Here is a 25359-nt window from a genome sequence, read left to right as displayed (position 1 = left end):
TTTTTCAATTGCCTTATGGTGATGATCCGTTTCGAAATGCAAGCGGATGAACTAGATCAAAAGTTTCGAAGATGCGTTTTATAATTGCTCTAGGTGTGAAATGGACATCACACTGTTACAGCGGGGATCAACACGAATTTAGTCTTCACACCACAGAAACCCAGTAACTCGGATTACAAAAACTGCAATCGAATTTAAGATTTCCATACGCGGAACCACTGTTAAAGCTGTCTGACTGCGACGTTGCACCCGTGTAAAGAATTCTCGTGCCAAGGCCATGTTACGGTCAAAGATGTCTGTTTGTCTATCTCCAAGTCATCTATACCCACACTGAATGTACAGAGTCTGCGCATGACGGGACTTGAGAAGACGAATTTGTCACCCATGATGTTTGTAATGCTAGACACGATGTTATCCATGATGTATGTAATGTCATACACCTTATTTACGTGATTACTTGTGCGGGAAAATAATAGCGAAGTATACTTGATTTTTGCGATGTCTTGTTATTTTCATGGAAACACGGGGTGTGGCATGTGGTTTATCGATTCAGAGTTGATATCCGGATCCGGTTAACGATTTCTCGGGGTTTCCGATTTCAAACTGAATGGTGTGGTATGTATTGATCAATAAAGAGCGACACAACATAGTAAACACGTGTGAGATATATCACAAGTAACCCAGAGTTGTTAGCCCGATGGAAACATAAATTCGTCGATGTCCGACCGTCGTTATCTGCGTGCCAAACATTTACCGAAGTCGAGGAGGTGTTTTATTCAGACATTTTGACTCTGGAAAATCCAAAGCACGAACCCGGACATCGCAGACATGTCGAAACCTATTGTCCAATTTCCAAAACACACACGTCGATGTACAACAGCACATTGCATGCGGGTAACTGAGGATTTCGATGGGATGCACCAGAACAAGTGAATAAGCTATTACACAAATGTATTGGAGTCGTTGTTGGTGTATATTTTGTCGCTGTCCCTTGTAACAATATACAAAAATATCAAATTGTCCGGTGTGGTTGTCCGTTTTCCAAACGAAAATGGTATTGTTACCCAGGGAAAAAAATGTATTTCCAAGTGAAAACGGTATTGGTACTCAGTTAAATGATAGTTTCCAGACGAAAAGGGTTTGTTACCCAGGAGAAAATGATTAGTTACTCTAGGTAAAAGTATTTTTCCAAGTGAAAATGTATTGTTACACTGGGTAAACGCCGGATCTCCAAAGGAAAATGATATTTTTATTCGGGTAAACGACGGACCACCAAGTGAAAATGGTTTGTTGCTCAGGGAAAAAGGTTTGTTACCTGGGGAAAAAATATATTTCCAAGTGAAAAAGGTTTGTTGCCCAGAGAAAAAATATATTTCCAAGTGAAAAAGGTTTGTTAACCAGAGAAAAAATATATTTCCAAGTGAAAAAGGTTTGTTAACCAGAGAAAAAATATATTTCCAAGTGAAAAAAGGTTTGTTAGCCGAGGAAAAAAAATATTTACAAGTGAAAATGGTTTCTTACTCTGGGTAAACGTCAGATCTCCAAAGGAAAATAATATGTTTAGTCAGGTAAACGATGGACTGGCAAGTGAAAGTGGTAATTTTACATAGGTAAACGTCGTGGGTTCAGTGTCGTTGGTCTTGTTAAACGTTATCGCTTGACGTTGGTATACTATTACGAGTGTGAAAAGGCTATGTACGTCTTGTGCGGAGTATCGCGACAGTGAACATATTTTTGGTGTGACGTAACAAGATCGTTGTTTACATGTTAATGCATTTCGATTACCGAGTAGCTGTACAACAGAGAGGAGTCTACAGTTAGTTCGTGCTGTATGTCCCGACGAAAACCACAAGACCACATGTAAATCTATTAGCACAACTCGATGATGTTGATATTGTGTTACTTGAATTAATTATTACCTATTTACACAACATAAAAATAAAAATTCATGTCGTAGTAAGAAGTTTCTTGAACTCGTGCTTGATGAAAACGAATGGTGACAAGTATGCGTTTGTGTTTGAACGAAAAAGAATTATTTAGAGTAGTGACAGTTTGTGACCAACGAATGCAAATCGATCATGATATTACAATATACGCTTTCGTCAACATAACGACTTGGTGTAGAAATACTTTCACGTTTTTTGAATAACTGGATTCTCGAGACTTGTTACTTGTACGATGTACCGTTGGTGTGCAAACTATAACGACCATTTTGTATGATAGTATGTTTTACTAGTGAGGACAACCATATGACGACTCACCACTTTTCGTTAGCAAAGTAGATTGATTTGTGTGTAAGATGTAAGCACCGTAACTAGAAAACATATGCACTCTGTTGTTGGAGTAGCTGATTTATTGCTCTGACATGGACATATCCTGAAGCCTTGGTTTGTTGTCTTACGAAAGATGACGCGACCTCGGTGTCGTAAATTGTGTTAACTAAACTCGTATGGATACCACAATTGTGCTGGACTTACATATGGTATTCGTATACTGTACACATACAAACTTTTGTGTAAACATCTCTGGTGTTTCTGTTAATACTAGTTCTGTGTTGAACTACTTGATTATTACGATACATGAACAACCATTCAGACAATAAAGTTCTTGAGGTATCGAAACAGTTTGAAAGCACCACCAATCATTGTATAGGTTTGTAGCATGAGCGAATATTTTCGTGTAACATGAATATATTTCATATGTCTTCGGTAAGAAATGGGTTATGTGGGATAATAATTAGTATCGTAAAACTTGCTGTCTTTGATTGCATACTTTTTTAACATTGTTTGTTGTTGAAAGACGGGGGGAGTTTACATTTAAATATAGTAAGCAGAGCGACTCAAGTAATAAATTTTACTCGTTTGAAAATCGACAACGGAAAAAATACCGATGAATGGAGTAACAGTAATAATATGTGTGGTATATTATTTTTCGTGATATGCAACCAATCTTCTAAGCAGAACTTGTCAATAATTTATCATGTCATAGAAAAGCCTATTGTTATGAATTCAAAACAAATGTACTTCGCTTATCATGATGATGGAAATTAAGATCAATGCAGTATTTCGGAGATGGATGTGTATCGTTTGGTATGTTCCCCAATCACTAAATGTCGGTTAGTTAAACGATACATTTACAAGTTTACCGAAATCTTGATTTACAAATAACAGCTTGATGATGTAAAGCTCAACCACGCAAATGTGTTCATTGTAAAGTATTTGACACAAACAAAATATCGAATGGAGACTTCGGTTTCATTACCAAGCTAGTGAAAATTGTTTTCTGTTGGCCAGGTACGACACATTTGACAAACATCGTACACATTGTATCTTCGTGATGGTAACGACTTTTAGCGGCTTGTTTGCATGTCGGGAATTATTATCTGAGGGTTCAATAATGATTTCAATCAATACTAGAAATGAACAACAATGCAAAACACGTTTAGCAAATAACAGTGTAGCAAGTACTTTTTTGATATTACGAGTGTTGGGTACTAGACACTTCTAGTTGAATTGGATGCATCTAACAAACATATCACAATTTACTTTTACAATAATCAAAGTCTTAGAGTGTATAACCTCGCGATATTTTACATTTAGCACGCACAATGGGGAGTTACTGAAATGATTAAGAATTGATCGCTAGCTTCGAACGGTACTCGATACTCAAAGTGATATTTTCATACTCTGTAAAGTGCATATGTTTCAATTCTCTGTCACAAATTCCGACAATAAATCGTTGGATTCAATAGTAACGATATTGTGATATACTGATTCTACACTTAGTCGTTTCAATTACCCGTTGGGAATCGGGATAATAAAGCATTTTGTATCGGATGTTCAATGTATGAATACTGGAATTATTACATCTTTAGTGCTGTTTATCGCAAACGATAGATTTTCATAATTGTACTGATTGTTGAATGTAATAATACCGATATTGTCGTTTCATCTTTAGTCTTGGTTACTGGAAATATTTTCTGATATCCGCGATACGCAGAGTGATTTTTACCAAGGTGGTGTAATTTTCCTATCAAGAACATTTCAGACACCCATAGTTTTACAGCTTAATATGTTAATAACATTGGTACTAAAAAGTTTGTTGCTGTCATAACATTTACCACAATGCCGGGTCTAATTAACGCGAATAATTCAATAATCAAGTCATGATAGACCATTACAAAATCTCATATGTTAAATCGATGTGACAATCCTTATGTTTACATCACGATAATTTTCGATATAACACCTGCGTTCGATTGTAAGAAACTACGATGGTCATACTTTCAAATGTCGTATACTCAAATATATTATGTTAACCTCAAGTCAACGACACCGAGAAGTAATTACTTTTGTCTTACAAAATATACCGCATAGTAATTTCTTTGTCTTGCGGCATAGTAACGACTTTTACAGTTGAACAAAAAAGACGAGTTGGTGGTATATGCCTAAAACCGAACTTGATATGTTCGTGGGTTGTAGTGATTACTTGCGTAGTCTTGTCTACTTTTCGTGTGCACACTTTTTGCTTTGGTTCGGTGAGTTACAAACGGATTGACTTGACAAGGTTTTTGTATTTTACTCTTTTGTTGATGGCAAGATGTTAAAATGTTGAGATGTCATAGTGATAATATTTCTGAAACTCTCTTTGACAAACGTAAAGACAGGTCGCGAATAGAGTTGTAATGTTTCATTACTTGTTTCGAATCAATGTGCGTATAATCTCTAAATATGACTGGGTTTAAAGTTGTTAGTCATGTTTGTCAATCTATTTCAATTCAGACTATGTAAAAGTCCAAATATTTCATTTTGGATTATCTGGATTTACCTTTAGTACATCTCGCGAGTATATTCCGACGTCGTACTATAAAACTCTTAATAATACGGGTTCAAGGATTTTCAATCAACAATACCTGAATTTTTTGGTAATGCTAGAGTTGGCAAATGATTATAGTTGCGTGTTTTTGTTAAGAGTTTAAATTCATGTTGATAAAGATAATAACTGTATAATGCACATACTTGTGATTCTTGTAGAGTTATAGTTGGTATTGATTCTATAGGTGTGAAAACGACGGCGCGTAATGTGTGAATAATCCGATGCGATGTTGGTGTCAGTAATATTCAGGTTACGGTCGAATCAAAAGATCGCGTTAAAAAGATTACTCAAAATAATTAGAATTGTACCGAATTAACACATTCAGATACGAATCAACTTGAGCTGTGTAGTAAGTTTCATTTCAAGTTGACAAATTGACACACTGATTGAATATTTTCATGATTTGTATCACACAAAGTCAACGACTGTTCCGAAGTGTCAAAACATATAGCGATCGCGTGCAAGTGTCAAATTGTTGGTTTTCGAATCACGGTCTGCGCTGGTACTGTTATTCATTACTTATTACTTGATAGTAACAACCATCGACACATTACACTGTAGCGATTGGGATGTATGTAATGACAAGACGCGAGAAATGGCAATGTCTTTGGTGTTATCTTGTTAGCGATCGTGGGATTTGTAACCTATTTCACACGTTTTTGAAGTGTTGGTTTGTGAACGCGGCTATTGTTGATATTCGAATCACCGTCTACGCCGGCTCTGTGGCAAACCAATTACCAAAATATTACATTGTCAACGATCGGCATGTATGTAACAGCGAGTCGCGAGCGATGGTTATGTCTTAGGTATTATCTTGTGAGCGATCGCGGGATTTTACCAATATTTCACACCTTTTTGGAGTGTTAGTTTGTGAACGCGGATATTGTGCGACGGCTCTGTGACAAACTTATTGCGGAAATATTACCTTGTGAGCGATCGGTATGGCTATGACACCAAGTCGTGAAAGATGACTATGTCCGAGACATTATCTTGTCAGTGATCGCGGGGTTTTGCAAATATTTCACACCTTTTTGAATAAGCGGTAACTTCACAAAAGATTACGGCTAGAATAGAAATAAGTGACAATTTGTTGGTATTCAAGTCTCGCCGGTGGTGTATCTGTTATTCGGCACTTATTACACTTATCATGAAATTAGAGTGAGAACATAAAGCATCAAGTTGTTGTTTTCGAATTTCGATGTCGAGGTGATAAATTTACGCATTCAATTACAATTCAACTTCCGTTGTGTATTGAGTGATAGATCGATATGCCGGAAGGGGTATCTTGTGAGCGATCGTAGGATTTTACAAATATTTCACACCTTTTTGGAGTGTTAGTTTGTGAACGCGACTATTGTTGATATTCGAATCACCGTCTACGCCGGCTCTGTGGCAAACTAAATACCCGAGAGTACGACTTGCCGCCACCGTCTATATCCGAAAACGTTAGCATGCGACCGATCCCTATCTCTGTAACGCTATCATGCAACCGGAGCCTATACCTGAAAATACGACTCACCAACACGAGTATTCCAATACCATTCACCCCCGCAGCCTATATCTGAAAGTACGATTCACGACCGCACCCATAAGACGCAATAGCCGCAAAAGCGTCGCTCGCCACCCCGGGTTTCGTGTTAGCATCAATAGCCGCTCGCCACCCCCGCCATAAGACGCAATAGCCGCATGCGACCGCACCCGTAAGAACACATGGCGAGTCACCAGAGACCGCGTAAGAATAGTACGAATCACGACCACGAGTTTTCAATACGAGTCACCGCCGCAGCCTATACCCGAAAGTACGAATCACGACCCCGAGTTTTCAATACGAGTCACCGCCGCCGCCTATACCCGAAAGTACGAATCACGACCCCGAGTTTTCAATACGAGTCACCGCCGCCGCCTATACTGAAAGTACGAATCATGACCGCACCCATAAGAACCCATTACGAGTCACCACCACAAGGGGGGTCTGAAAGTACGAGTCACCACCCCGGGTTTTCAATACGAGTCACCACCCCGCCCATAAGAGCCCCATTGCGTCATGCGACCGATCTATACTACTACTGACCTATTTTAGGGTAAATCGGAGGGGGACTGAGCTCGAAAATGGCATTGTTTTCTTCAGTTTGACTCTAGCTTTCAAGATATCATCTACTTTAAACGTTTTTATTTCTTTTTATATCATTCAAACTAGGTTACATTTTATCCTAACAGCCTATATTAAATGTTTTTGCAGGTCCGTCTGCACTAAAACCACGAGAATGTGAGAAATGTAAAACACAATTACATCGGCGGAACGAAACTGTGCTGAATAAATCTAACTCTTTCCACAAATCGAACACAAAAATACCCCGTTTATTCGTATTTTTATCGGATTCTCCTATTATATTGTAATTTGTGACAATATTAAGCTTCCTATATCGATAAATGTGCTTGAAGTGAACAACAAATAGCAGTAATTCAGTAGCAACACACCAAGTATGCCTGAGCCTACAAAAAGACGACAATTTGTAAACACAGACGAAATAAACAAGCAAGCAATATTATTGTTTACCAAAGAGTTTTCAAATCTTCTTGTAGAAATAAATCAATTTCGGGATGTGCATTAGTGAAGTACTTAGATGCTACTCCTGTTTTTAACTCAAATTAGCTTGAAGTCATCTGCAGGAAAGTCCTCTTGTACGATTTTGGCCGAACAGATTCGCAATAGGCAACTGGCAGTAATCAGTCATAATGTGAGCATCCCAACTATCTTGATATCTCTCTTTCATTTATTTGATTTACAGGAGAACCTTCCACCTCGATCCTCACTCATATTTTCCAGGTTTTCGGGGAAGCGATGATACTGAACTTTTATGCTCATGCGTATCCTTGATCCAAGAACTTCCATGAACATCACTTCCATGTTATCCCCATAGTTTATTTTTTGTCGTATCGACCCAAATCAATACCTTATTCGTTGTTTAGCTGATCTTGAATAAAAGCGTTGGTTCACTCTGTACTCGTAGTACTGTTGAGGAGTCTGTGTTGATGCATTTGCTATACAGCATATATTGTCATCTTCATCTTCCACTACGTCCTATATCGTAGCATCGTTCGAAATCAGATCTGGCAGGGACGTAAAGCTGCAACTGGAATTTCAGGGGAATTGGCTGTAAAGCAGAGTCAATGTTGAGGAAGTGCTATGACTTCTTGTTTTGGTTACAACCTTACATGTCTTTTATGTAAAAATATTCATTATCATGGTGGCTCTTTGGCTCGCTCAAAACTACAGGCTTACAAATTGCATAATTTAGACTTCACGTTAAGTCCGTAAGTGCGTAGTTTCAGTCTAATGCTGGCGGACCGTTTGCGGTGCCCGGTGTTTATCTTGATCTCCCAACGTCATACCAGAGTACTCCTTGTAAGTGCACTTGGTGACATTTCACATATTGAATCGCTTCATGTTCAACGTGTTCTCGTAACATATGTAGCAGAACAAATCTAGGTCATTACGATACTTTCTCTGTCTAATAGGGGTCTTCAAAATTGACTTATTTTCCCAAATCGTACTGGCTACTTGATAAAATTGTTAGGTTACCTAATTTAAGCCTACACACCAAATTTGGTTCAATTCCAACCAGAAGCCGCATTGCTACTGGAGAAGAAAGTTTCTATTTATTATATAAAATTTAATAACGTAGAATTTGAAAATTGTCTACAATGGCATGCTGGCAGAATCTTTCCTCACATGCAAAAAACTTCGACCTGTGTGAGTTATGGAGTCTCTGACAAATGATTTACGTTTTAGGGGGTGCAAAGTAAATTTGGATTGACATATACATTTTTCTATATCACCTTTGAGACTAACAGACCCCCAATAATGTTTGATGGGAATTATAGGGCTTGTGTCAGGGTATATAATGGCACATATTCTTTAAATCAATACTATCCTCGAGTGGACTATTTTCAATTCAATTACAATATTTGTGGCTGGGGGACCTATGGCACCACAGCTATATCAAGCAAAATAGTTGGAACAACTAATCACTGAACAACAGAAACACGCCTACATATATTGAGGCTATATATCATAGTTACCAGTGGTGTTTATCGCTATACGGGGTATTTAAAAGTCAGAATGTCGATTTTCCGGTAATATGTATGTGGCATTAATTTTGTAAGTTTGGGCGTAAATAAAAACGTGATGTTATCCCAGCATTCGAGTTGATATAATCTATTTTATTCTTGTAGGTGGCGACGAAACATTCTTCATTGGCATGCTGTAGATTAGATTATAGTACACAACAAAACAAGTTGAAAATTTGAGTTTTTAACGTATGTCTCATAGGTCCCATGGTTGTGTGCCATTGGACCCACCGGGTGGGGACCGACGACACGTTCGAGCAACAAATTTTAAATGTTTATAAATATTTTCTAATAAGGAGGATATCCATGTAAATGCCCGCGATAATTAGAGCGTGTATCAAAGTGTTGAGACAGCAAAAGACGCGCTATTCTCGGCTGAAGATTTGAGGGCCAGAGATCATTTTGCAATTTTTGATCCATCGTTACCACATCTCCCCTACTTTGGCACTCATTCAGCGTTTTATTTCTTTTTAAAGAATTATATAGGCATGACATGTAAGCTGTAGTTACTAAGTGGAATTCCAAGTTGGAATCGAATTAGGATCAATATTAGGATTTGAATATACAAAAGTTATGAATTAGGATTAGAATTTGAAGCTTAGGATTTGGATTGAATTAGGACATAGCAATTTTAAATCCGCTCATCTTTCTTATGCAGTCGAAAATCTATACCTTCTGGGATTCATCACAACTACTTACTTACTTGCGAAGATTTAAAGTCATTCAATTCTACTTCTACTTTTAAAATGACTACTTCTACTCGTACTTGAGCAGATTTTGCGTCGCTACTTCTACTCCTACTAGAGTAGCTTTCTTGACTACTTTGACAACATCTGATATAGATTGATTGATTTAGCCATTCAGCCATAATGACGTCCGAAATCCAAAAAATCCGAATTGAAAAACTTTTTTCGAAGAATCCTATTTATACACTGATCTGCGATTAGTTTTACAAAGACAAAGGTTAAGGTTAGCTGCTATATATATATTTGCTTGGAGGTTTGACTGAACAAATTTAGAGTGTTACTAGTCTAGTGCCATCAGAACGTGTTTACTGTCCATATTTGGTGTCCAGCTGACGATTTTTTCTTTCCATTTGAAATCACGTCATGTCAAGTCACGTCTGGTCAGAACTATCCAGAAATATCCGGAGCAGGAGTTACAGCTATCCGAAAACATTCGAAACAAAATCTGCAATAGAATCCGAATCCGATCCAACTGTCTCAAAATTGACCAAAATTCGGTCCGAACACTATCCGAGTCCGGCCGATGCTCATCACTGGTTTAGACCATTCAAACTTTCTGTAATCGTTGCTGCTGTCCGTAATAGTGAAATCTATTGAACCTGGATGCTGAATAGTTGGAGATTGAAATTGTAAAACTGCAAAATGGCATCCACCTCAAAGCTCACCAGGCAGCACCAAGTAGGAATGGTGTGAACCTCTGAAAGGTTCAGGTTCGTGTGAACGAGAAACTTTTTTAAAAGGTTCTGTGTGAACACGAACGTGAACTTCATGGCGTCACGTGACGTCATATTGCTAATTCCAACCCCTACCCTTCAATGAAACGATAGCCTATATTAATGTACACGATACCTTTATAGTGACGACTCAGGCAACATAACGTCACAATGCTGAAGTATATATTGACGTTTTAAACGTCGCCAAATATATCAACTGGGGCAATCAAATGATATAATAATCGCATAAAATCAATATCTTCCAACAATATCGATGAGGGCTTACCAGGGAATATAAGGAGAGGAAAGTGTATTTTTGTTTTTGGTGTTTTTGCAGCATATACACCGAATCATGATATAGCCTACATACACACGATCTGCGCATATGCATACCATGATTACATGATGTGCATATGCCGCCGGGCAAGGAAGTTGCAGATAGCCTTGTAGCAGTGTTGGGATGGCTCGAGTCATGACTTGACTCAAATCAGACTCGAATCACATTTTTCGTATGACAGACCGGAAAATGTATTCGGCATCCGAGTATTGCTACATTTATATTGATCATAGGGTGAACCTAGCAACTATGCTATGCTTGCTACTGATATTACCCCATTAGCAAGATATAGAGCAGTAGCCAACACCTCAATTGCACCGATTTGGTTTTAATGATACAGTAAACATGAAGTCAAGATTGACCCCGTGCGCCTGCTAGATTTTTTACATCAGAAACGATATCAATCTCATTGATTGGTCGACTAAGGATCATTCGCTGACGACATCGCTTATTTCGCTCGTGATGTTTTGTGATTGCGGGTCAAGCTCGCAGCAGAGAGTCACTAAATATTTACAAACGGAATGCTGGATCTTTCGAGCAAACTTTTGCAACAAGGCAAGTAAAACTTTTGAGATTGTCAAGGTGCATGCTCGTTTAGTGTTGACTATTTTATGCTGCCAGTGCCATGCATGGAGTGGCCTGCAGTTGAAATGCAATAAATTTGAACCAACGATGTTATGATGAAGTGAAAATTGTTATATATGAAAAAGGGTCACAGTGCAGAACCTACCAACGTTCTGTTGTCAACGCGAACCTTTAAATTTCCGAGGTTCACTCACAGAACGCAAACGTGAACCTCGCGTTCACACCATCCCCAGCACCAAGCTTTTGGTGTCTTTTGACACGGAAAAGTACCGTAGTGGTGTAGGACCTATGCGCAACAGCTACGAAGTTGCAAGAATATTTGTTTCAACTTATCGTTGTGAATCAGCTTTTTCGGATATGAACTTCATCGAAAACAAACACAGAACACGCCTCAATGATGCCCAATGCCCATCTGAAAGACTCACTCATAGTTGCAGTCATGTTAACCAGAGTAGGGCTAGATCTAATGTAGTGTAGTAGATGGCATACCATGCCAAATTCCCATAGACTGATATAGACACACGGTAACATGACGTCCAGTCCAAAGTGTTATGATTTATTTAAAAATTTGAGTTAACCGTTGTTGCATAATCTAATTTATACAAACACGGGTCTAAATAATTCATGATTTCCTAAGAAATACTGGTGGCTACTGGCTAGCTAGTTGAAATGACACGTGACTTTACAAGACTGTCTTAGAAGTGTCACCGCAACGTGATTCCTGACCAGTGGTGATGAATAACAAAGTGAAAATTCGGTCTGGTACGGGTAAACGCTGGGAGTGAATGGTAGCCCGTCGCTTCAATCGAAACCCAATAAGTAGCTCTTTGTTGCAAAAAGGTTGGTGACCAGTGACCACTGCTCTACGCCTTCCGTATAATGCTAAACTTGCAGCTTTTGACTGTCCACGCGAACGTAATATGACTGTTTTCACAACTAGGGCCTACTTACTACTTGACAACATTTAAAGCTAGCCAATTCCGCTTCTACTTAAAGTAGTTTTAGGCTGCTTTTGAAAGTAGGCCACCTACTTTTATTTGAGTAGATCTCTTGACCACTGTGACCACCTCCGATTATATATGATGTGTACTGTGGTATCTATACTTTTTGTCTTGATCCCGATCTACGATTCGTTGGGTCCTGGGCTAGACTTCAAGAGCCCTATAATGGTTACCATACGTCCTTTTTTAAGAGGACTTGTCCTCTTTTTTACTTTTTTGAAAGTGTCGTCGGATGACGCCTAAATGTCCTCTTTTTTGAGATTTTGTCCTCTTTTTTGAGTATCTTGGTTAAATATTGGGCAAAATTCGACTGAGATACATTAAATCAGCTCCGAAGTAACGCCCAAGCGGATATTTCTGTAGCTGGGGCGGAAAGTTGACCTTTTTGTAATCAACCGACAACGAAGTGCAAATAATTTACCATTTTTTAGGATTTCCCCCGGTATTGCATGTCTGAAAATTTTGAATGTGTCCTCTCTCTAGATTTCCAAAATTTGGTAACCCTACCCTATAACTAGGCTATGTAGCCTAATCGCAGCTTCTGGGGGGCTCCGCCCTCCAGACCGCCCTTTCGTATCTACTTTCACCAACTTTATATTAATGCGCCATATGGAACGGGATAACGTGATGTGTAGGCCTATATGACACTATACCACGGCTTTGAAGCAGGCCGGATTGTTGAATTGCTCTAGCTTCTGGTCCTTCTTTTATCATACATTGTCAAATTATAGAAGAAGTGAACCAGCTAACCATAGCTCATGCCTTCATGTTGAAGATGTATGGCGTGTAGCGTGAAATAATAGAATAGCGATACCCACACTGATCTCGAAAGATATCGGCTCACATTAGTAATGAGCAAGCACACCGCGTCAAGGGTTGAGCCAGGCGTTGGATTATGTCATATCTATTATCGCGGTTGCAAGAATGGGCTAAATCAAAACCAAGTAGGCTACCTCTGCCGCATGCAGAGACTTGATGATTATCGGGATATAGGACTTTTCTAACAACTGCAGAGATTTGATGATTGAGCAAAGAGGAGGGCTTCGACCGTCGCCCCAAAAGCCACACTGTTCAGTGTTCATACATACACCCAATGATCCCTCCAAGCTGGGCGCGTGAACTGCTGAAAAGGTATGTGCGAACGGAAAAATCCACCTGTGCTTGGAAAAAAATATATTTATCACTATATCTTTCGCAGACGGCACTGATGACCATCAGACCAAATTGACAACCATTTCCGATACACAAATGTACGTGAGTCGAGCGGAAGTGATGACTGCATGATCACACATTACGGCAAAAGTGCGGGTAAACCGAGAGTCCAGCCGTGGCAACCCTATGTTACGCACTCTTGTTCAAGGGACCTCGCAGTGAGTTTGCGCAGACTCGTGAAAAATTCGAGGGAACATTGATACACCCCATCCCAGGTAGTATCTAGCATTCATCTGAAATTAACTGCACAATAAACAGTGTTTTTTTGCGAAAAAGTATGTCAAACTTCCCGTTATACCTTCCTCGCCTACGATATCAGTCATTCACAGATATGCTTCACCAATTGCGTCACAATTGGATTACAATGCACTTCGCAATCTTCCTATATGAAGTTAATAGAAAAAACTTTAAATGTAAATTGAAAATATCTCAAAAGCCCGATGTGGCAGTAAAAAAATAAAGGCATGTTCGGAATCAGAGAATCACCTAATCTCATATCAGTTAAAATTAGCTGCTGACCAGTGCAATTATATAGAGTGCGGTTATACAGTCCCCTAGTTAATTTAGCAGTTCAGTATTATATGTCTGAGCTATACTAAGGCTACTTGCTGATCAAAGCATCTTCCAAGTGCAATTTATTGTATTCACCTTTCAACACCCAAAACAGCATGTACATTGTACAACACTGTACACCGCCATATAAATATATAGTAATATATATATACACAGGACGAAATGTAAAATCGCTGATCTCTTGTGAGCGTGTGTGTAGATAGAAATAATTCGTGCCATGATTTGTAGTAAAAAAAGACAGGACGGGTTCGGAACCTTTGGCGAACAAACTGTGCAAAACAGGCAAGACGTCTAAGATATTCTCTTCTGTAGCCATTGCAGAACCTCAGAAAAATAACTGTCCACAAAGTCGGGCGTTTCGTGCTCCAGCATGTGCAGCGGGTCCGTGTAGAACTGCAAAAGGAGATGCCAATCACTAAATCTACTTATACTCAAAAAGCATGAATCAATACTTTGACCACCACGCAGGTCGCAGGGTTGCAACCAAGGCACCAGGTTCCGAGTCACAAGTCAATCTCACTTTTATAGTTTTGACTCGAGTCAAGTCCGAGCACGAGTTACGAAGCAGAGTGTCGAGTCCGAGTCATAGTGTTTTGACTCGAGTCCGAGTCCAAGTCATTGTGTTGACTGTTCAGTTCCAAGTTAATGTCATGCGAAACCCACTTTTTACAACTCTGTTTGGTGATATTGAATGCTTCGTATTAATAATATACTAATTTTCCTCACCTTCAGCAGTTTCTGGTGGCATTTTCAAGTAGGCCTACCAGTACTGATAGACGAAATGACAATAGTGTGATAACTTTACCATTCTTCAAAATTACAATGAAATGCCTGTCTCGGTAGACCCAGTTTCGAGTCACTTGACTTGGTCTGAGTCATGCGCAATGACCCGAGTCAAGCCATTTCTCATTTTTAAGAAAATGACTCGAGTCATTACAGCCCTGTACCACAGTTACTGATTTGAAGGTGGGCATTAAACCAATTAAAGACACTACAACTTTCGTGCAGCCATTTAAACAACACTTTTGACCGACCATAACCATAACGCACCCAGACCACCTAATTCTATACACACTTACATGAGTTGTCTTATCTTTGCAATTCGATAACTCCGCCAAGAGCTTCGAACCACCGATGTTGGTGGCTGGGTCTCTTTCCGAATGAGCTACAAAGAACGGTACATCCACGTCTGGCAATATCCGTGTCAAGTCGTCGCACATTCTGAGCATCTGTACAGCAAACCCGGCCCGCATGCCGTCTCGGTCCACCAGAGGATCATCCTGGTACAGTTTCAACTAGAAAATACAAAACCGGTAGTCTTTAAATACTATTATCTATCTGCCATAGAAATCTGTTGCACCTGTTCTTCGTTTCTTGACAGCTGGCTGAGCTCTAATTTTCCCACGCGCAATTTAGGAGCGATGTAGCTCAGAGCTTTAGCCATGAAAACCTGATTACGTAATTATTTTAAGAAGTATAACAGGCGAGCAATTGGACAGCACACATTTGAGATCAATCATCAATCAAACATCATATGAATATACATTATACAAAGCGAAGTTGACATTGTATCTCTCGCGTAGGGACAGTTGTTAACATTGATGCTGTTCAAGTTTAATAAGGAAATATTCCCTGGAAGGGCAAAGATAATGAGCATGAGCAGGCGACACAATGAAAAACGACAAATCAACATGTAAGCTTTTAGCTTGCGTCATTTTGGCATGTGGTTTCACAGCCCCAAACCTAACCTGAACCCAGTCATCCATCTAAATCAGTGCTCATTGACCTGATTGCCAGCGCCCCCAAGGGACGATTTGGATTTTGAAGGGGCAGAAACGCTCAGGGGATAATACGGGGGTGCTGGGCTCAGCGGGGGCTCTGAAGAAAAATAATGTTGCAGTAGGGACATATGATTATATAGTAGCACAACAGCTCTATATATCCATGAGTTCTCGTTGTAAATTAACATTCCACAAAATCGGTTAAATCTAAAGATATATACCGACGATGTATGCAGCATGTTTCGATGGATGCAGTGGTTCATTATAATTCATGTAGAATTAATTGCGCGTACTGTTGGATCACCAATTCCCCGTTAAAATACCCATCAAGCTAGCACAGGTTATTTTCAACAAAATGTTTCGAACTAGGTATTTTATCCCGCAGCGCGTCAATATCGAAGAAGGAGGCACTGTACCACTTTTGTGAGCGAGAGCCCTTTGTAGATTGAAGATGGACCAGACTTCGATCTCTTGCCCCTTGTTTTTCCTACAGTCCTCAAATATGGATGGGGGCGCCAGACGTAAGCAATTTTCGAAGAGACGCTAGACGAATAAAAGTCAAGAACCACTGATCTAAACCATACCAGGCCCCAAACTCAAATTTTTTCCACATGCGCAAAATGTCACATGCTCAATCGCCACATGCTATTATGTCACATGCTCAAGGGCTGTTCAAAAATAACATTTTTCTTCAAATTTTACTGGCTACTTGATAGAATTTCAAGTTTACCTAAAGAACGCAGCACACCAACTTTGGCTTGAAAGAAAAAGTTTTGGATGAAAATTAATATAAACTACAGGCGCGTAGCCAGATGGGCAGGGGTCGGGGGTCGAAACTCCTCCTTTTGAAGCGTGAAAACCCCCTCCTTAAACGTGAAACCCGTCCTTTTCAAATGACCGTTCTGACGCTAATACTAGGTTGCAATTCAATAAGTGTTATTATCAGTGTTGCGCGCGGCCAATTAACGAAAGGCGTGTTGCCAATTAGCGAGATTCATTTGTGCGCTTTGCACTGCACAATGTAACGCGACACGATCTCCGGCTAAGATGATTGCGAAATTAGGTCATTCGCTGCCGCGCGCTCGGCAATAGTTACTAGCCTGATTTATCGCGTCTTCAAAAAGCCAAGTTCCGCTGGCTTGAAGAATCGCATCTGCAATAGGCCCGGTGCGCACGATATCATCGCTAGCCTACACAATCGCATCTACATTGGCTTGGTGCTCACGATATCATCGATGGCCTACACAATCGCATCTGCAATCGCCTAGTACGAAAGACATCGCTAGCCTAACTACCGCGTCTCGGGCCTACCATGCTTTCGTTCCTATTTCCCGATGGCTTGGATAAAATGGCGTTAAGTACATGCTGATTAGCGATTGTGATTAAAGAGTGACATCTCGAAACTGAATGACACCGAATGTCCGCAAACATGTGCGACGCGTGCGTACATGCGTAATTGATTTCCGTTACTACTTAAACATAACCATCAGAAGCTGTGTGTCAAGGCTTGAGTTATAAAAGAGGTAAGGTTTGAACCACCTGAAATCGGCGTCATTGTAGCACATATTCCATAAAAACTCATACATTTTGATTTGCGCAAATCGTCGCCAAGGCTACGTTAGACGCATTGATAAGCGCGCGTATTTAATTGTTCGACGCGTTGATAAGCGGGCGTATTTAATTGTTCACAACAGATCAGAGAGTCGCTAATTAACAGCACTTCCGGACTCGTCGGCAAGCTCATCATACGCGTGTAATCGTCAACACGAGGATGTTGTATAATCGTTATTTACGCATGTACTTAACCCTAATGAATTGATGCTATATTAATAAATTCGAAAAAAATCGAAACCCCCCCCCCTTTATTTCAAACCCCCCCCCTTATTTTTCGACTGACTTCGCGCCTGATAAATTCTTTTTCAAATTTTTATCACTAGACATGAAATTGTTAGATTGTCCGAAAAAAAAACAATGCCAAACAAATTTGACTCAATTCCAACCGGTGGAAAACAAGTTATGGATGTTCAAAATTTGAGATTTCAAATCATAGTAGGCGGTGGGTAGACCTACAGTAAATAATTGAAGAATTTGCCACCCGTATATAGGGGAGAGGAGGTCAAGATGAGACACGGGGCAAGATGAGACATGCAATTTTTTCATAGAAAAATTTTCTGATCGACAGATTCCCTCAACTATGTTGTCAAACACTATATTTTCATAATCTATCTCAGTTATGTGAATTCATGTTTGTAAGGGCATAGGCCTACCTATCATAGTACTTCATATTATAACACAACATTACTGGAGCTGGTTGAGTGCAATATTAGCAGTGTAATCATGAACTTACCTCTGAAAAGTAACGGACAGAAATTTATATATTCAAGTCTATACGATAATTGAGGTGTGGGGGTAAGATAAGACAAAACGATGGGGGTCAGTTGAGACATGGGTATCAGAGGGCTTTTCTATTAAAGGCCTAGCAAGATTGAAAATTTACTGTTGAAGGTACAAAAAATGTATCATTTATCTAGTAGTTTACCCGATGTGACATTACAAAACAAAATAATAACAAAACTCTTATTGTTGCTGGATCTCATGGCTAATTGGTTTTCGATGTCATTTAAATTTGTATGAGATGTACAAATTCTTAAAACTGAATTATTTCATGATTATTATATTTTATTCACGATGTTGCTAGTTCATTCATCATTTGGGATGAATTGGTGGTGTAATGAGCAAGAATTGCTTGGTGTCTCATCTTAAACACAGTGTCACATCTTACCCGCACCTGGGGGTAAGTTGAGACATTTGAGCAAGGATTTTTGAGGGCCAAGAGGGCCAAGTATGTTGTTCAGTATAACTCAAGCCATAGTCATAAATAGTACAGATCACAGGCTTTCCATGGGTACATAAATTAATCCTCAGAAGCCATTAGTCTTAGAGTGGCGTTGAATTATCAGAAAAGTGTCTCATCTTGGCCTCCTCTCCCCTACTATTTTGGCCAAATCCAAAGTTTTGTACTCCCAATAACTTTGCTTGTACTGGTTGAAATAAATCCAAAACGTTTTTGCTCTTATAGCAATGCCTTTATAGTTCTTTCAGGTGACCTAACAATTTATCAAGTAGCCAGTACAATTGATAAAAATAGTCATTTTTGAACATCCCTTATGCTCATATGTCCACGTATCGAGATAGTTACCTACACCAAAGCTAGTCAAGTAGAATAGTTGGCGACATTATATATATTTGCGACATTTACACATTAAGTGCACACGGCCAATTTCGATCTCAGAATGGCATTTCCTTCTAAAATGTTGACAAGTTTCTTATAACACACAAATCTTTGGAAAATCCCAAAACCAAATTGAAAAATATTAAGGTAGCCAACTACAGAACTATTGAAAACTTGAGAGGGTTTACCTTTAGAGGTGTGGCAGTATCAGGCGAGGCTGTTATTAACGGCGCAGAGAGCAACATACCGTTCACATCTTGAGGTCTTTCTTGTGCTGCTGCAACAGCAAACCCCCCACCCTGACAATAGAGATACTGGTAGTTGAATGACAGAGGGTCGGGTTACAGCAATAAATTACCATCGAGTGCCCGTACAGAAACAAAGGAATGTCTTTGTTCTTTTCCCTGACAATATCGATATGCTGCCAAATATCATTTATGAAGCTGCGATAATCTTCTATATGGCCGGTGAGTCCCTCACTTTTGCCATGACCGACTGGAATGCGAATGAAGGAAATGTTCGATTAAAACTGTCAATATTGACTTCGAATTCTCAACTAGGACTTATTTATAGAATATTTTTTACACCATAGGAGCTAGACCAGTGGTTCTCAACCTTTTTGTCTTCGCGGACCCCTTCCGGACCGTCACGGACCCCGCGGACCCCCACGAAGCTTTAGATCAAATTTAGCTCAATTATCATGCAATCGCCATTTGACTTGTGCAAGTGATAGCTGTAGGCTTAGTTATAAAGAGCAACGAAATGACTCTTCTTGAAAATAAGATCATACTCTTCGCGTTGAAATTGGGATGACTTTTAATATTTCAAAGTAAATTCTGCAACTGCATATCCTGAAATACGGGGTGGTGTCTTGAAAATACGCGCCTTCGGTTTGATATGTACGAGTGCCGAAAATTCATTCCCACAATTTTAGGTTATGGCGAATGTAATAATAACGCATAACGCTTCCGACGACACATTTGGGTATGATCGCAACAAATATGGCACCAAAATTGAAAAGCGATTTTTTCAAGGTACATACAGTGTCAAGCCTGGTCATTTCTATCTAGCACATGGGTGTCAAACATACGGCCCGCCGGCTGCATCCGGCTCGTCAGACCACTTCATCCAGCCCGCGAGGCCATTCTGAGTAAATTGAAAAAAAAATTAATCTCATTATCCGACAGATTTTTAACAGAAGTTGAGATTTTACTACTAAATAATTAGACGCAAATAATCCAGCATATTTTTCACCACGAATAGGTCGGACCAACGACGCATATCCGTTGCCAGTGACATTGTCCACTAAAACGGACACAAAAATATTTCAATGATATCCTCGTTACAGCCACTCTTATAGTAGGTAATAAATGTATTCAATCGGCCAATTATCGTATTTTTGCCAATTACAATGTTTGCGAATAACGTTGTTGCTGGAATAAAGTGGGCCCACATATTCCGTGATATCAATAAAGCATTCCAGTGAAAAGCAAAGATATGGATGTCGACATAGCATATTGAAATTATTTGACTGGTCCGGTCCGCGAGTGACTAAAACTCCACAAAACATCTTCAAACAGCAAAATGTTTGTATCAGTAGGCTATTGACAATTTTGGGATTAAAATGAGCCCGCACAGTACGATATTGCATCTCAGACGGCCATACTGTTGATGTGAGCTCTGGAGTTTTACTAGTAATGAAGCGAAACTGTGCCACGTGATTTCCCGATTAAAAAAAATACAAATTAGGTTATCAAATATTTTGAGGCTTCGCGGACCCCCTGAAAATGCTTCGCGGACCCCCAGGGGTCCGCGGACCCCCGGTTGAGAACCACTGAGCTAGACTCTTTAATAAAGGTAATAATAGAGCATAGAGGTAATGTTCTTTGAGATAACAAAGCATAATAACAAAATTATTGTAATGTATGATGAATACATACACCACAACGACCTGGTATGACCCAACAATGCTTCAGCTACCTGAATAATCATAAAATATTTTGCTATTGTTGGCATTTCCTTTTTGCTATCCTCCTTGAATGGAACTTAACGCATGTGTATAATATTGATATACCGGTATAGAGGGTCGAGTCCGAGTCATAGTGTTTTGACTCGAGTCCAAGTCCAAGTCAATGTGTTCACTGTTCTGTTGTCAGTTCAATCTGGTTAACATACTTTTTTTCAACTCAGCTCGAGTGATATAGAATGGCTTGCATTCATAATATCGTAGTTTTCCTCAGTCTTAACAGTTCCTGGCCCTATTTTGCAAGTATCAGGACTGATAGGTACAAAATATCACTAATGTGAGAGCTTTACTGTTCTTCGAAGTTAGAATGAAATGTCTGTCTTGGCCGTCCTGGTCTCGAGTCATATGACTTGGTTTGAGTCGTGCACAATGACTTGAGTACAAGTCGAGTCAATACAAAAATTGACTCGAGTCGAGGAATTTTAAGCATTTGGATAAATGACTCGAGTCATGACTTGAGACATCACAGCCCTGTTGTGAAGCTCGCTAACTCAAGTCACTCTGGCACTTGATTTTGCCCAGTCCTGATGTCTTGCTCCCTACCCTTGGTAACAATAACATCATATTCTTCGAGAATGATGCAAATTACCGTGATCATGTGCAAATGAATATATTCCCAGTTCTGCCATACGCCCGGCTAATTCCTTTGATCGACCGCAATGCTCCGCATAACCATGGATGTGAAAGACCAGTGCTCTACAAAAAAGCGATAGATATCAAAATGAATATATTTTCATAGTCCGTCAATATGCCCGTACCTAATTTCATCTTGAGGTTTCCAATATCGGCAGAAGAGTTTTTTGCCTTCACGGTTTGTGATGTGATCTACCTCTTCGACACAGACGGGTGAATTAGGTTTGACCAACGTCGGTGCATCACCTATTGTTTTTCAAATGAGTACATTGTGTCGAATATGAAATTTCATAGCGGTACCTGCAGAATTCATTCTACTTCACGAGACGGTTGGTAATATCTGACGTAAATTGCTAAGATAGTCTTTCAAAATGTAAACTGTAAACAAACAGACCACTGAATTAACAGTTGCTGTACTAAATTGTTTGGTGTTTTCATTTGCATGACAGCATAAATACGGTAACAACTAACAATCTCTACAAAAGTATTCATTATTTAATTTTGAAATAAACCCGAATATTTTTGGCCCAAACTCGTCATGGAGTCGGGGTTTGTAAAAATCATCCGAACTCTGACTACATGTATGTTACTATGAAGTTCAAGTACTTTTAAAGGTCTCTGAAAATTGCCAATAGCATATAAAATGAGATTTGTATGTGCGAACCCTTGTTATTGATATTATCGAAAAACTTGCACATATTATTTGCAAATTGCAATTGAGTTACATAGAGAAAGAAAACTGGAAGAGGCATAGCCTATTCAAGACCAACACGAAATTACAGAAGAAATCACGAATTGGTGCAACTTTTGGAATTATATCTTGATACTGAGAAAGCGGAACTGCGTTTTCCAATTTTATAAGTGACAACATCACATATAAAATTGATGCAAATATAACCAAACATTGCTTCCCACTTGAGAAAATCAAAAATATTTCTAGAAATACCTCGGCCGCTTGGGTCGAACAAATAGTTCATGAATACTTGACTAAGTAATGCGTGCCGACAAATACTATTTGATAACTCCCTAAATTTAGTTTGTGACCAGCACCGTTTATTCGTAGTGAGAGTGTGTGCTTGGCATCATATAGTATAATGTGTAGTGAGAATTTGTAAATCACTTTATTAGTTGCCGGCTCGTACACAACTTCACTACTATTGTTTTATCCACATTTTAATTATACACAATGGGATATATATATATATATATCATTCTGAATGATTCATACATAATAAATTATGTGTGGCATGTCTATATTACGAAAATTTATGATGCATGAAACAAGGAAGAATGTTTCGAAATGAATTATTCATTTCTAATTGCTTAGTAAGGAGTTCCAGTAGCATCACAATGTAACAATTTACAACATACGTTCCCAACCTTTTCCGATTCATCGCTTCTTTATAAAGCTCGACATATTCATCACTTGAGGTCAATGTACTATTTATTAGATGGTAGGCTACACAAACTCCCTCCATTAGCACTAACTATGCTGTCGTATTGTTATCAAGATTTATTTATATTTATAATTATATTCTATATCTAGATTCCTGCTTTCAAACAGAAGCTATTTCTAATTCGATCCGGCTTGATTTAGGAACCTATCATAACTTCGACACATCAAAAGATTCATATACATTAAACGTACCCAGAAACTATTTGTTATTTTCGTTTAAAGGACATATGAAATGTCAATGTCACACCTGCACTGGGCATTGCAAGAATATGGTTTAATGTACATAATATAATATCGCAACAACCCTGTAGGAATTTTAGCCCACAGAGATCATTCAATAAGATGTCACCAAGCCATGATCAGTATTCATAGTTCAGTATGTTTTCACAAATTCACATCACGTTACATAAGATAAGGGTTGCCTACACGGAATGCTGCGTCATGTTCGCAAATACAAGCTGAAAACCATCAAATCAAAGCTCAAGAGCTCTGGCTTCCCGGAACTTAGCGTTTGTGAAGTGGATACATATGCAATATCCTGTACTGTACTAACCAAAGTGAAGCGAACTAAATATTTTCAAATCCAAATCAGTGATTCAAAGATATGCGAGTATACAGCGAAAACGTAAAGTGAACCAACTGAACCACTGAGGAGCTAAAGGCTACAGTAACGCGCACCAGTACCTGCCCGGTATATCATATTTGCCGTGCAATAACTCACATTCGTCCATAAAATCTGTGATATCTCGATAGCTTGTGCGTAAAGCCGTAAACACAGGCTGACCGGCAACTTCGCAACATTACTACTGCTGGTTGAATAATGTCAATGAGTTTGCTAATCCCCGTTTAATATTTTGATTCGTTACGCTTCACTTCAGCAATATGGAACTGAACTCATTGGATTGGAACTAGGCACTATAATATGACATTACTAGATTCCTAACCTCCGTAGGTTAGTAATTTTAGTAATCTTAGAACCATCATAGCCTTTGTAAAGGCTATGATATAACTATAACCGAACCCTATTCGCCACAGCAATGCAAGCAAAGAAAGTTTTTCTTAATCTAAGGTTTAACGAGCATGTATAAAATATATATTTATTAATCCATTAATTTTTAAAAACTAGGGTTAAATCAATGATACATACAGGGATATCTAGAACTTCTAGAACTTCTAGATATCCCTGGATATATATATATCATTTTGTGTAAAATATATACAGGGATATCTAGTTCTAGATATCCCTGAATATATATTTCGAGAATCGGGAATAATAACCGGGAAGAAGCTAAAATGTAAGATTAGTGTTTTCGTTTCGATAAAACAATCCAAGTCGTCAACGATTTTGGATGACAAAACGACCAAGTACGGTCTCGTGCAGTCTCATCCATCTCGGCATGTAATTCAAGACGTAACAGTCTTCGATTTTGATCTTTAGCGGTCCTTTTTTTACCGCTTTTCCTTCCTTTTTTCAACCACGATCCTTGTATTCGTCCTTGACCGAGTCTTTCTCTGGAATTTTTCGTAAAACCAAGACTCCCATCGCAGGGATATCTAGATATCTAGATCCCTGTCCCATCCCAGATATCCCAGTTCTAGATACCCCTGCCCCATCGGCCGCTCCCCTTTTCCGCTAGTTTTCAGCGATATTTGTTGTACTGCTTATATAGTGAGTCAACTTACATCGCATAAGAGCGAAAATTTTCTATAATTCGTGATTGAATCGGTCCATATGATCGGAAATTGCATAATGCATATATATTACTATCAATTTTTTATCCTCTCTCTGCTCACGTAATCAGATTCATCGGTAGAAGTGAGTGCTGTCTTGGAAAATGTGGAGCCAGTAAATATAATAATTATAATCATATATTCGGGCGGACCCGTTGGTAGGCTATAGTGACTTTTGCATGATGTTATTTCGTGACCTCCTGTCTGCTATATGTAAAAAGATATTGAAATCGCCCAAACTTACTAAACTAAAAGACGCACACGACTTCAAATTGGTATTTCTGGCAAATAATTCTTGTCTCCGAGATGACATTTAATTGTCTTGTG

At 39.1% G+C, this 25359-nt stretch overlaps 2 protein-coding genes and 1 long non-coding RNA gene across 7 annotated transcripts in view; 1 reads left to right on the top strand and 2 right to left on the bottom strand.

The window, feature by feature from the left end:
• Positions 1–25359, top strand: part of LOC145440511 (isoleucine--tRNA ligase, mitochondrial-like) — a 227074-nt gene that overhangs the window by 23005 nt on the left and 178710 nt on the right. The window lies entirely within an intron of this gene.
• Positions 5112–6860, bottom strand: LOC145440533 (uncharacterized). The gene is made up of 3 exons (XR_013915556.1): positions 6631–6860; positions 6198–6260; positions 5112–5726 (listed from the first exon to the last, which is right to left on the bottom strand). It is a non-coding gene; the product is annotated as an uncharacterized LOC145440533 (long non-coding RNA).
• On the bottom strand, positions 14223–24041 carry LOC145440522 (monoglyceride lipase-like). Of its 2 annotated transcripts, none has more exons than XM_080318151.1 (9): positions 24023–24041; positions 22146–22223; positions 21971–22091; positions 21802–21908; positions 19545–19681; positions 19375–19485; positions 15534–15623; positions 15253–15468; positions 14223–14566 (listed from the first exon to the last, which is right to left on the bottom strand). In XM_080318151.1, exons 2-9 carry the CDS (start codon positions 22156–22158, stop codon positions 14465–14467), a joined length of 897 nt encoding a protein of 298 aa, XP_080174277.1. In that variant the 5' UTR covers positions 22159–22223; positions 24023–24041; the 3' UTR covers positions 14223–14464. The 2 variants fall into 2 exon arrangements, with proteins under 2 accessions (XP_080174277.1, XP_080174276.1); XM_080318150.1 differs by lacking the exon at positions 24023–24041 and adding an exon at positions 23226–23439.

This window comes from Botryllus schlosseri, chromosome 6 (assembly GCF_051294905.1).
Source record: "Botryllus schlosseri isolate E-star chromosome 6, Bs_hap1, whole genome shotgun sequence".
In the NCBI taxonomy this organism is placed as follows: domain Eukaryota; kingdom Metazoa; phylum Chordata; class Ascidiacea; order Stolidobranchia; family Styelidae; genus Botryllus; species Botryllus schlosseri.
The sequence above is the reverse complement of the archived record's forward strand: the minus strand, read 5'-3'. Positions and strand labels throughout refer to the sequence as shown.

Coding starts and splice junctions, on each gene's coding strand:
- LOC145440522 (XM_080318151.1), bottom strand. Junction 19,682..21,801: donor TTCATTTGCACATGATCACG/GTAATTTGCATC, acceptor TTCGCATTCCAG/TCGGTCATGGCAAAAGTGAG. Junction 19,486..19,544: donor TTCTGTACGGGCACTCGATG/GTAATTTATTGC, acceptor CTCTATTGTCAG/GGTGGGGGGTTTGCTGTTGC.